This window comes from Mastigoproctus giganteus, chromosome 3 (assembly GCF_048544385.1).
Source record: "Mastigoproctus giganteus isolate SK-2022 chromosome 3, ASM4854438v1, whole genome shotgun sequence".
Classification (NCBI taxonomy): Eukaryota; Metazoa; Arthropoda; class Arachnida; order Uropygi; family Thelyphonidae; genus Mastigoproctus; species Mastigoproctus giganteus.
The window spans coordinates 108,755,238-108,769,065 of NC_143577.1; the positions used below are offsets into that span (position 1 = coordinate 108,755,238).

General features: G+C 37.4%; 1 protein-coding gene across 6 annotated transcripts in view; it reads right to left on the reverse strand.

Moving 5' to 3' along the window:
- Window positions 1–13,828, reverse strand: part of Cad74A (cadherin 74A) — a 748,720-nt gene that overhangs the window by 147,000 nt on the left and 587,892 nt on the right. For all 6 annotated transcript variants that reach the window (XR_016546733.1, XM_090369392.1, XM_090369388.1 and 3 more), the window contains one exon: window positions 6,014–6,126. Coding sequence is in view for 5 of the 6 variants with exons in the window: in XM_090369392.1 (XP_090225518.1) it covers window positions 6,014–6,126 (113 nt within the window). In the remaining variant the exon portion in view is untranslated. The remainder of the gene's footprint in view (window positions 1–6,013; window positions 6,127–13,828) is intronic.

Consider the following 13,828-nt stretch of genomic DNA (forward strand, 5'->3'; position numbering starts at 1 on the left):
TACTCTTAGTTACCCTAACACGGCCCATGTATTTACTTGCATGATGTCTCCCAGCAGCTCTTGAAATCCCCAGCAACTTGCTCTCTGGGCTGCTGCTCATTACAATAGAAGCAGGCAAGAATCACTTTCACCTCTGCTTGCGGCTACTGTTAATCTTTTAGTCTGTCAATCCCCTCAAGTTACTGTTAAACTATTAGTCTTTGTATCCCCCCAAACTAGCAGTTTTCCGACCCACCTAACACTGCCTCGATAGCATCAGCAAATATTCTTGCATCCTTTCAATTTAAGTGTATTCCATCCCTGTAGAAGCAGTCTCTCCTGTCAGCAAACACAGACCATGCTGAAAAAAATTCTACCCCATGAGCCTTGCACAATCTCTCCAGGGCCGAATGATTGACAAGGCCCTCATCATATACTCCCTCCTATTGTGTCTGGGCAGAATTGCAGACACTTTCAAATTCAACTCTAGCTTGCGACTGTTTTTCAACATTGACCTGTGCTTGTTAATTAAATATGGAAAATATGGATTCATGGACTGGAGATGTTTACACATCTCCAGTCCATGAATCCAAGGATGCTCTCATAATTATTGCTAATGGTTTGTTTATCTCCTTTGCTGCCTCCCTTAATATAATTGGACAGATCTCATCCACTCTAGGTTCTTTTCTTATGTTTGACTTCAACAATTTCTCTTCCACTTTCCTTTCAGTTATCACAAAGTCATATAGCTCCCCGTTGGAGTTTGATAAACCTCTGACATATCCTCCCCTAAAGAATTCCTCATTTGTGAATGTAGATGCAAAAACCTATTCAATTTGTCAGCAACCTGAGAAGGGTCATCATCTGTTAACCATTAATATCAAGTGGCCCTACATTCATCTTAGACAGTTTTTAAATGCCATTTATTGGGACCAACTGATGATATTGCCAACTGCAAATTCTAAATGCAAAGTATTCAGAGAATTAACAGAAGCTATTAAGCTTTTTATATCAACAGAGAAATATTTTAAATGTCTAGACTTAAATATATGTGAGATGAACTGATGAGACTAGTGGCAGAGAATAAAAATGCATGGGATGCTTATAAATTAGCAGGGGATATGGTATCCTAGAGTAAGCAGAAACTAGTCTGCAGTCCGTTCACTTGGTGATGGGGATCAGATGAGCTAATGGAGGTTATGAAAATTCCTTGGCTAGGGATGCATTGAAAGGTAGCAAAGAATCCTTTCCATATGTTAACACTAGAAGGAAAGGGACAAACAACATTGGCTGACTAGATCTGAAAAGCATAACTATTGATCCTATTCAGGCTGTTGACAAACTAAATAAATATTTTGCACCTACATTCACACATGAAGTTTTTAGGAATGGGAACAGCTTGTTGTTATTTGGTTTTTAGGAGCATTAGCAACTAAGGCTATAATTGCTCCGGGATATGCGGTGGTCATTTCCTGACCTTTCCGCATCCTCCGTATTTGGTGGTGACGGGCTCGAACCCCAGTCTAATCAAGAAGCGTGTGCTACGCACTGCTGCTCCTTCCCACCTGGCTACGGAGGCGGCAATGGGAACAGCAGAAGCACACGAAGTTATAACTGGGAGCTAAATAATATTGTTATTGAGAAGTGGAAGAAAAATTGATGAAGCTAAAAGTCTCCAGAATGGAGTCTTTTTTGATTAACTTGACTCTGAGTTAATTATTAGTTGGTTGATAAGTCTCTGTAGAAACAACCTGGAAGCTCAAGTGATGGATAACTCTCTTGGTAATCCACATTAGCTCCTTTTTTGGTTGTGAAAGATTAACTTTTCCATCCAGATTACTGGCCCAGCCACAGGAAGGAAGGCAGGAACAGCACCCCTTGGTGGCCAAGCGTAAAAGTTAATATGGTTAATTGAACTAATTTAAATAAAAGATGGTATTTTCCTTTTTTGTGGGCTCTCCTTTTAGTACTTTTAAGAAAGCAGAGCTACTTAAAAGAAAGATTTATAACTGGCAGAGAAACAAGGAAACTACGAGTTGCACTAGAAAACAAATCAAGTGATTAATGTATCAATAAATTCACAGTGATTACTTGGTACCTAAGCCAAAAAAAAAAAAAAAAAAAGGGAATGATGCCAATACACAATACAGTAATAAAATTAATGCTGATGGAACTGATATTTGGCTGACATTCAAGTCAAGGGGACCCAATTTTGGCAAAGTCCGGACGTTCTGTAACAGCCAAATTCTCTGCTTGCACCTTCACGATGGTGGGACTTTAGTAACCCTGGGTATAACCTCCATGCATATGCACACTATGGGTGACCACCCAGATGTGAACCAACATAAGCAGGGATTGGGGTTTGGTGCCCACACCACATGGAGGAATGCCACCCCTCTGTGTTACCAGGCAATACTAGGTGGTAGATGACTCTCATCAACCGGTGAAATACCACCACTTTGCTTATTGGAGGTTTGAAGTGGTGGAACCCATGTTTAGGCTCCACAGCTAGGTTCCAGTCAACCCTTCCCCATCTCTTCCATCATGCAGTATGACTGTTGACTTTTGAGGCTATGGTGAACATCATGGTGAAATTCAATCTTCCTTACATTTCAAAGGTACAGTTCTAAAACAGTATTCGCAGGCCAGCCACTAGTTAGTACACCGGACTGAACCTATTGGTAACTCTTTAGGAGGCTTCCGGATCAGCTAGTGTATAATCTTGCTACCTCTACACTGCCAGATAGTGACTGGAGGGGCATTGTCGAGGCCACGTTATGTCAAGGATCTGGGTATATTCTTACCATGTGTATGCCATATCCAAAAATTTCATTACTTCATACAGCATGTCCCCCCCTACTTTTTCTTACAATTGAATACACCATGAATTGGCAAACTAATACAGTAAACTTATATGCAAAAAGATCTAAACCTCCAAAAAAATTCCTAGTTCATTTCACAAATATACATGGTCTCAATTCTAATCTCAATGATGTCCATTTTCACTTGCAGTCTGCCAAACCCCATGTACTTTTTTTTTGACAGAATCTCAGTTATCGGTTGATTCGACCACTGCTCATCTCAGTTGCCCAAATTATTCGCTGTATGATTCCTTTCACCTTAAAGGTGGTACTTGTGCATATGTCCGATCCGATATTCCCTGTCAGAGATTTGGTAATTTGGAATCTCCTCGTTTCGAACTTCTCTGGCTTAAAATCTCTCTACCTCATTGTGTCAAATTCATCTGTTGTCTCTACCGTTCTCCCAACTCCACTAATCACTTGAATCTCTTTGACTTCCTCTCTTTGTAACTTGACTTTCTCCAGTCCAACTTTCCTAACAGTGAGGTAATTTTTCTTGGTGATTTTAATGTTCACAACTCCAGCTGGCTTCCATTTTCTAGTCACACCGAACCAGCTAGTTGAGATTCTGAGGCTTCTGCAATTACTAATGACCTTGCACAGATTGTTCATTTACCTACAAGAATCCCAGACAATCTTAACTATGCAGTCAATACGCTTGATCTTTGTCTCACAAACAACCCTTCTAAGTACACGGTCGAAGTGAGTGGTCCTTTAGGCACCTCAGATCACAACTTGGTGATTGTCTCTTCTCCAATAGAACCTTTATCTCATGGCTATTCCCAACCTCGTGTTGTTTGGCATTACAAGAATGCAAAATGGGATCATCTGCGAGATTTCTTTTCTTATTTACCTTGGTCAGATTACTGTTTCAAAACTTCTGATGTCAAATGCTTAGATCATGTCAGTGAAATTATTCTTATAGGAATGCAATCCTTTATTCCACACTCCACTTTAAAATCTCGTCCTTTATCTAAACCTTGGTTTTCCAATAGTGCTAAGGCTATTCAAGAGAAGAACATTGCATATCGTAATTGGCTTGTTTACAAATCTTCAGATTCATTTTCTGTTTACACCAAAGCTTGCAACAATTGTAAAGCGGTTATTAATCAGTCCAAACTAGATTTTGAAGAGGCTAAGAGTAGAAAACTTGCTTCTTGCCCTAATGGTAGCCGAGCATTCTGGTCTCTTACCAAAGCTATTGGCCACAACTTTTGCCCATCTCTGTTCCCACCTCTGTCAAAACCAGATGGTTCTGTTGTCACTTCAGTCGAGGATAAAGCTAACCTGTTAGCATCCCATGTTTCTTCCAACTACTGTATCAATTATTGGTAAAACACCTCCCACCATACCCAACATCTTCAATTCAATGCCTCCTTTGGTCTTCCATCAAAAGGATGTCAGAAGGATTTTGACAAATCTTGATGCAAAGAAAGTTCCAGGTCCTGATGGTATTTCTCCACTTGTTCTCAAAACCTGTGCTCCTGAACTTACTTGTGTTCTTTGCCGCCTTTTTTCACTTTCTTATTCCAAAGGTGTTTTTCCTTCTGCTTGGAAATTTGCTCATATCCAGCCAGTTCCTAAAAAGGGTGACAAATCTCTCCCATCCAATTATCATCCTATTGCAATTACTTCTACTCTTTGTAAAGTAATGGAGAAATCAATTAACTGCCAACTCTTAATTATAATCAATGATCACCAGTATGGATTCCATCAGTGTCGATCCACTGGTTAAATTCTGGCTTATGTTATCCATTTATGGAAAGAAAAGTTTGGAGAAACACAAGCAGTTGCTCTTGACATCTCAAAAGCTTTCCATCGTGTTTGGCATAAAGTTCTCCTAAACAAGCTTCCATCTAATGGTTTGCCAACTGTTTTTTGTAATTAGTTATCCAGTTTTCTCTCTGATCGCTCACTGAGGGTGATGGTAGATGGCACTCTGTCTTCTAACTTTTCCATTAATGCCCTTCTTCCATTGACAGGAAATCCTATCCATAGTTTTGCTGATGATAGCACATTGCATTCCACTTTCCATTTTGAGAAAACTTGCCCTGCTTAATCCACTTCTACTTCTCGAATATCCCCTACCAATTCCTTAAATGCCGATCTCCAGGTAATTCTCCAGTGGGGCAAAGACAACTTAGTTGATTTCAATCCTTCTAAAACTCAGTCTTGTCTTATATCTTGTAAAAGAATTCTTCTGCTCCTATGCTTATCTTTGGTGACACATTGCAAATCTGCCCTACCATGGAATATTGTTCCCACATATGGGGCGGTGCCCCCCAAAACCTTTCTCAGTCTTCTAGATTCCATTCAGGAGAGGGCAGTTAAGTTAATTAATGACTCCTCCCTAACAGAGTCTCTCTTGCTGTCTCATAGATGTACTGTTTCTGCTGCAAGCCTTTTCTACAGATACTTCCATGGAGACTGTTCTTCTGAATTGGCTTGTATAATTCCCGCTCCCTCTTTCAAAACAGTCCGACCACGTGCCACCACCAGCCAGCATCCATTTACTGTCCAACTTCAAACTCACAGAGCCAACTTTTCATCTTCCTCGTTTATTCATTCAACTGAAGTTTTCTGGAACAACCTTCCTTCGTATGTATTTCCTGAAAATTACAGTCTACAGAAGTTCAAGTCTAATGTCAACAAATATCTTCTTTCTCTTCTCTACCTCCAACCCAAGCATGGTACTAAGTACGATAGGTTCTAATACCTCTCATGTTTGGGGTTTTCATAAAAAAAAAAAAAAAAAAACATCTTAGAAATGCTATATAATATGCTTGTTAGTAAAAGTGTTAATAACATACATATCATTAAAAATTAATGCTATAAATATAGTACAAGTTTTTTTCTTAAATATAAAATAAAGGTAAACAGAGAAAATATGTTATTAAAATCTTTATTTAACTTTAGTAAAGGTCTGTTTGCCTCTCACAGTACAAGGTACCACCCATGGTTTTAAAAATAACATGATCTGACATTGAACATACCCCAAGGTTGACTGACTATAGTTCAAGTGTATTAAGCTAAGGACTCTTTTATTTGACACTCCCAATTTTTTAAACAAATATTTATTTATTTATTTATTTATATTATTTAATATTTAATTAAAATAATTACAATATTTAGATGTTATTTTCTAAAAATAAAATTAAAATAATATTCCATACCCTGAAAAATGTAATATTTTTGACATTATATATTATTGGACCAGATGAAGAATCAGGATCAGATGCTTGAAGAGTTAGCAATTCGGCATTTAATTCTGTGTTGGTCCTTACACCTAGACAAAAAAAATTATAAACAGTTAATTCAATTTCTCTACATGAAGTGAATAATGCAGACATTTAAAATTGACCATAAATATAATACACTTTGGCTGTGAAACCTGAAATTAATCATTCTTGAAACTCATCTCATAAATTAATTTTATATGAGTTTTTGTTGCAGAGTAACAATCCTTAAAAATTAATCTAAATTAAATTAAAAATTCTTATTCCTAAAATGAAAATATTTCAATAATAACATTCAACTGCAAAGATAAATTACATTATTATGTTAGAGTCAGTTTATTATGTGGTAGTTCTCGTGCTGACTAAATTGAATTATCAGCATTGTCACTGCCAGTGTCGTAACTAGAAAAAGTGGGTCCCAATGCAAAGTTTAGTGTGCACATCCCCCAAAAATATCTGCTTTGATAAAAATAAAAAATCCTTAAAAATTGCCCTGGAAGCAGCAGCTATGCTAATTCCATTTCACCTGTATTCAATGCAGTTTCGCTTGTGATGTGCAGCTAGCTAACAACAACAAACATGTTTCATGTGAAAGAAATTATTGTTCGTATACATAGTAAATGTTATCATAAATATAACTAAAAAACTTTTATTCAATTAAATTTTTTTTCTGTTTCAGGTAGGAGGGCAGTAGACCCCGTTTTTGGTCGTGGGCCCCAATGCACCGCATTGGAATAGTTACACCACTGGTCACTCCCCACTATTCTTGAATGGGATCTAACAAATGGATATTTCTGAGCAATTTTTGGACATGGGTTAATTAGAATGCAAATTCCCTGTATGTTACAGCATGGCTCTATATCTTTCATAAAGAGAGCACTGACTTATTAGAAATTGCAATTGCTAGAATTGGTTCAAAGAGAGTTTTGTTGAAATCTATTTTTGTTCTATTGTTGAAAGGAGCTGCAATAGTGCAGATCTTTTAAACATTTTTTGTCATTAACTTTTTTGTCATTAATTTGGAGTTAGCATTAGAATTAGACACAAAGTGCAAGGAAGCCATCTACCTTATATAGGCAGATAGCTTCCTTGGAATGGATGGATTCACTCTACCTTCCAAAATTAAAAAATAAAATAATAATAAAAACTAAAAAATAAATTAAAATAATAATAATTAATACATTTAAATATAACAATAAATAAATTTAAATAAAATAATAAATAAAAACAAACAACAAAATAATAATAAAAATAAAGACATATATATATAAATAATAAAAATAAAAAAATTAAAAACAAACTCTTTTCTCAATGGTAGTGCTCTTGATCTCACCAAGTGGGTTGCCTATCTTTGGACCCTTTCAAGAAGCTCAGTGTCTTTTCTTTTTTAGGTGAAGCAAGGAAGCAACTTGGACACAATATTCCAAATGCAGTCTAACAAATGCCTTATACAGTAGGATTATAACCTTGCTATCATTACAAGCAATTCTTTGATAAATCAGTTATATAGGGTGCCATGGGTTTTCTTTGCTACATTAACTGCTCAGAGAACTTCACATCTAACCATATCATAACTCCCAAACCTCTTTCTTCCTCTACTGTTTTTAATTCAACACCACCAAATGTATAAGTATTTTATGGCTGCTATTCCTCAAGTATAAGACCATACATTAAAACACAGCTGCCACCTTCTGACCATCCTAGAAGTCTATCCAAGTTGCCCTGAAGGAACATTGCATGGTTCTAATCATTAACCACTCTCCCAATCTTTACATCATCTGCAAATTTTCACATCATCCCCACCATCCCTTTGACAATGTCATTTATGAAAATGATAAACAGTGGTCCCAGGCAGATCACACTGATAATTGGTGGACTCCACTTCCAATCCAACACTTAATCACATCTCCTGCCTCCTGCTATATCTTTTTTGTTATTAATTACAAGATAGTATTAAATAGTACAAGTGTAGTATTAGATAGTACATATAGTACATGCATAACTGCCAAAAATTGAATTTCAAAGAGTTGGAGAAGAGATAAGCAGGAAAATAAGGTTATTTGGGCCAAAACAGGAAAAAAAAGAACGTTTTCATAAAAAATTCAGGAGTGCTTCCCAAAAAACTGGAGGAAAACAGGTCTTTGAGAACAAGCAGGAGTTTTTTTTAAGTCAATACGGAACTATAAATTAAATTTCATGGCAAAATACACATTTCATATTAAAATACAGCAAGTGACTTGTTTACCAGTATAGTATGCTGCTTTTAATTAGCTTACTTAACATTTTTCTGCCTGTGAATTTCTGTTTGGATACCAGTTGATATCCAATACTGATTTAGAGCTGATTTGGAGATGTGAAAATTTGCAGATAATAGGAGTTAGCATTAGCATTAGTAGAGGCATACGATGCAATAAAGCAAGCTTATGCAGCATCAGCCAAAAAGAACCCCCTTCCCATCTCACCTCTCCATTCATTCCAAATGCCTGTCCAGCTCAGCCTTAAATTTATTTAGGCTATCAACTTCCACAACAAAAGATGGAAGTCTGTTCCACCAATAAATCACCCGCTGCCTAAAGGCAAACTTCTGTTTTAATGATTAATGAGTGAATGATCAAACTTCTGAGTTAATGATTAATGAATGAATAATAAGAGTGAGAGAGAGATTGGGAGAGTGGTAAATGATTAGCACCATGATTAACTTCAGGACAACTTGGATAGACTTCTAAGATGGTCAGAAATGCATACGCACATACATAAATACACATGTGCATAGGTAAATGTGTATGCGATGCATACATAAATTCATGTATGCATGTGCATACTGAAATTAATATGCGCATGCACACGTAAATACATATGTGCTAGTGCATAAATATGTGTATATGTGCACATGCATACATAAATTCACATGCACAAGTAACTGCATTTACATATCTGGTATATTCATGTGCATATGCTTAAATATATATGCCAGACAAGGCCTTGTGGCACACCTGCTTGTATTTGCGTATGAGCACATTTCTATTTGCTTGTATTTGGTTATGCATATGTAAAAGAATATATCTGTATGAGTACATTTGTATATGCTTGTATTTGCATATGTGCACACACATACTTAAATGTATATGTGTATGTGAATATGTAAATGTATATGTGAATGCACATTCCTAAAACACATGTGCACGTGCATACATAAATAGATATGCATACATGCATACATAAATGCATTGAACGTGCATACGTAAATGCATATGTGAGAGTGCATACTAAATGCACATGCATACTCAAATACATATGCCAGACAAGACCTTGTGGCACTCCTGCTTGAATTTGTGTATGCACAGATGCATACTTAATGCATATACACACGCGCGTTCATAAATGTATTACGTAAATCCACACGCCTTCGTAAATGTATTATGTAAATGCATGCACATTTGTAAATGTATTAAGTAAATGCATGCACATTTGTAAATGTATTAAGTAAATGCACATGCATTTGTAAATGTATTACATAAATGAATGCACATTTGTAAATGTATTAAGTAAATGTACACGCATTCATAAATGTATTATGTAAATGCATGCACATTTGTAAATGTATTATGTAAGTGCACACGCATTTGTAAATGTTTTACGTATGCACACACGTATATATAAATTCATATATGTAAATGCATACTAAATGCACAGGCATTAGCATTAGTAGGGCATATGATGCAAGAAAGCAAGCTTATATAGCATCAGCCAAAAAAAAAATCACCCTTCCCATTTCACACATTCATTCACTCCAAATGTTTGTCTAGTCCTGCCTTGAACTTATTTAAGTTGCTGACCTCTACGACAGATGGAAGTTTGTTCCAACTATCAACCACCCACTAGCTGAAGGCAAATTTCTGCACATCTATTCTACAATTGTCTTTCCTCAATTTGAATTTATGCCCCCTCAGGTGAGTAATCAGAGCATGAGGAAGAATCCAATTAGCATCCCATCCTTTACCGCCTCCTTTAATATAACTGAATAGATCCCATCCACCCCAAGTGCCTTTCTTATGTTTAACTTCAACAATTTCTCCTCCACTTTGCTCTCAGTTATTTCAAAATCATTAAGTACCCTGTTACAGTTTGATAAACTTCTGGCATTATCCTCCCTTAATAACTCCTCATGTGTGAATTTAGATGCAAAATACTTATTTGCTGGTCAGCTATCAGAGCGGGATTATCAACAGTCGAACCAACAACATCAAGTGGACCAATCTGATTCATCCACTTCCTTCTAGAGTTTACATAAGTAAAGTACTTGCTGTTTTTCTTTACATCCTTTGCCACTGATTTCTGGTAATCTGCCTTTGCTTGCCTAACCTTCTTTGTGACTTCTTTGATTACAGACTAGGTTATATCTACCATAGGCTTCTGTGTCGCCTGATAATTTATATGCATCCCATGTATTTTTCTTTTCTGCCACAAGCCGCATTAATTCATCTGATATCCATTTAGGCCTAAACCTTGAACAGTATTTCTTAGTTGGTATGAAAAGATTAGTACCCTTCAAGATTAATTTCCTGAAGGCCTCCTATTTAGAATTCACCGTTGGTAACATTAGTTGATCCCACTGTATAGAATTTAAAAACTCTCTGAGACCACTGTAGTCACCTTTACGAAAACAAAAACTCTTCCCCCTACTCCTGATGGTAGTTACATTTTTAAATCAATCCCACATCAGTACACTGTGACAACTGCCACCTAGTGGTTCCTTTATCTGCAGATTCTTAATGCATGAAGAATCACTGCTGATAATCAGATCAAGAGTATTACTCTCTCTGGTTGCCTCTCGGACATGTTGAAGAAAACAGTCATCCAATAAATCCACAAAATCTTGCTAGTGTGAGAGTGACTGACCCACAAGTTCCAGTTAATATCTGGGAAGTAAAAATCCACCATTATAACACAATCTGATTTACTGGCCCACTCTACTTCGCTGCACAATTGTTCATTATACTTATCAGATTCATTAGGCCTATAACACACACCTACTCTCATTTTTCCTTTCCCAGTGCTTTTGTCACACCACACTGACTCAACATTACATTGTCCACCAATGTCAATTGGATGCATTTCCTAAGATTTTATGCTGTGTTTCTTAACTAACAGTATAACCCCTCCTCCCTTCCTGTCCTGACTATCCTTTCTGTACACATTGTATTCCCCAAATTCCAATTCTGAAATTCTTATATCCATGTGCATATTATTCTGCACTGCTTATATCTGTATGGGTATGCGAACACGCATACGTAAATGTATTTAAGTATGCATATGTGCGCATACTTAAATACATATGCCAGAGAATATTGCGCACAAGCATATGTAAATGTATATGTGCAAACACATTTTTTAAAATTTATTAATAAGAAGATACACAACAGGTAACCATTAATAGTGTATCTGTGAACAGAACAATGAACAGAGTTGATAAAAATAATAAGGAATCCAACAATAAGATAAGGGGGCCAGGGTCCAGTCAACCCCACTAGCTGACTCAGTGCAGAAATCATGAATGGAAGCCAATTCACAACAATTCATGTTAGGATATCTCAAAGAGACATCTCCAGAACAGACAGAAAAAGACCACAGAGGCAGAGGGTACCAAGGAAGATCCCCAGGCAAAATAGCCTCTGTATATATTCTATCAGAGTGTATACACCATAGCACCCATAACAAGCTTGAAACTGTAAAAGAACTATTACTGTCACATAATTTTGATGTGCTCTGCATAACAGAAACCTGGTTTGACTGAAATAAAGAGGATTTTCAATATGCAGCGTCGGCTGACTATAACATGATTCTCTGCTCCCGACAGGACAAAAGGGGAGGTGGAGTAGGACTCTTCTATAAAACACCACACATACTTTTTACTAAGAATTACAAAAGCCATTCCACTAAGTTCGAAGGGCTAATTGCATCATGCCAATTTAAATCTGCTCGCATTGATAATGCAGTTATATACAACCCCCCAGGACCCGATGTTAAAACCATCAATAAGATAACTAATTGGCTCATTCATGGGTTTCATCACTTGGCAAGGCATGTTTTCTGTGGAGACTTCAACTTTTCCCTTCAACTTGTTCATCTTCAGTCCAGAACACTAAATAACCTTCACCCATTATGAATCTATCTAATTAATAATCTCCCAACCAGGGGTGACCACCACCTTGATCTTGTGCTGCCATCAACTTGATTCTACAGCAGAAATAGCCTTTCAATCTGATCACATGCCAATTTTAATTAACTTATATTTTCCAACTGCAAACTGCAATGTCTCGACTCAGGTCCACACCATGGTAATAATGAGCCGAAAATTACTTAACATTAGTAAATGTCTAGAAGCAGCCACTGCAATTCCTTGAAATGCACTTTAGCAATGTGATAATCAACTTGCCTTAGATCTTTTAACTTGCTGGCTTGTCACAATTTCTAATTATGCAGCTTCAAAGAAAATAAGGATCTCTGAACATACGAGGGGATGGTGGACTCCTGAGCTGAGCAACAGCTGGGGCGGAGTGAGAGTGTACACATTGGGACCCGAAAAATGGTGAACTATGCCTGGGCAGGGCGAAGCCAGAGAAAACTCTGGCAGAGGTCCACAGCAGTTCTCATGCGCAAATCATTCGTCAGATCCAGGTATAGGGACAAAAGACTAATCAAACCATCTAGTAGCTGGTTCCTACCAAAGTTTCCCTTAGGAAAGCTAGTGCTCAAGGGAAACAGTCTCATCCAGTAAAGCGAATGATTAGAGGCCTTGGAGCCAAAACAACCTCAACCAATTCTCAAACTTAAAATGGGTGAGAAGTCCAGTTTGCTTAACTCGAAGCCCATATGAAAGGATGTGAGTGCTCAGAGAGCCACTTTTGGTAAGCAGAACTGGCACTGTGGGATGAACCAAAAGACAGGTAATGGCACCCGATGAGAAAACCAGAAACTCTACAAACAATGGAAAATGACAGAACTAATTCCGGACTGAATTGTGTATTCCAAAGGACGAGCAAGCTTCAACAGCCTCAGGTCTCAAGCCATAAAACATCACATTGAAATCACACTTCGTAAGGGCAGTCCATCATACCAACAGAAATACTGTGAACTCCCTCCACAGTTTGAATCTGAAGTCTAGATTTGTTATTTGGTTTTTTTTAGGAGCATTAGCAACTAAGGCCATATTGCTCCGGTGCGGTGGTCATTCCCTGACCTTTCCGCATGCTCCGTATTTGGTGGTGACGGGCTCGAACCCCGGTCTAATCAAGAAGCGTGTGCTACGCACTGCCGCTCCTTCCCACCTGGCTACGGAGGCGCCCTGAAGTCTAGATGGACTTTATTGCACAAGTTCAGTGAAGTCACCATGAGCCCAGTGATATTCCCATGTCTGATAATGATGATGTAACCAGAGATGCACTTGAAACTATTGTATTAACAAAACAAAACCTTTAATCTATGATTAATAAGTTGGCTACAACTAGTACAGCAGGAATAGACAAAGTACCACAATTTCGGTTTATCATTAAATGTTTGAGCCCGTATCTAAGTGATCCCCACCTAGTAATTTTTAATACCACATTAAAAGGAGAATTTTTCTCTCCAATATGGAATATGGATTCTGTTTGGCCACTCTAAAAACCTTCCCAGCTAACTGAAGCCAAGCATTTTAGACCCATCTCTCGTTCCAGTTCTTGACTAATAAATTAATAGTAGCCACTGGAAGAG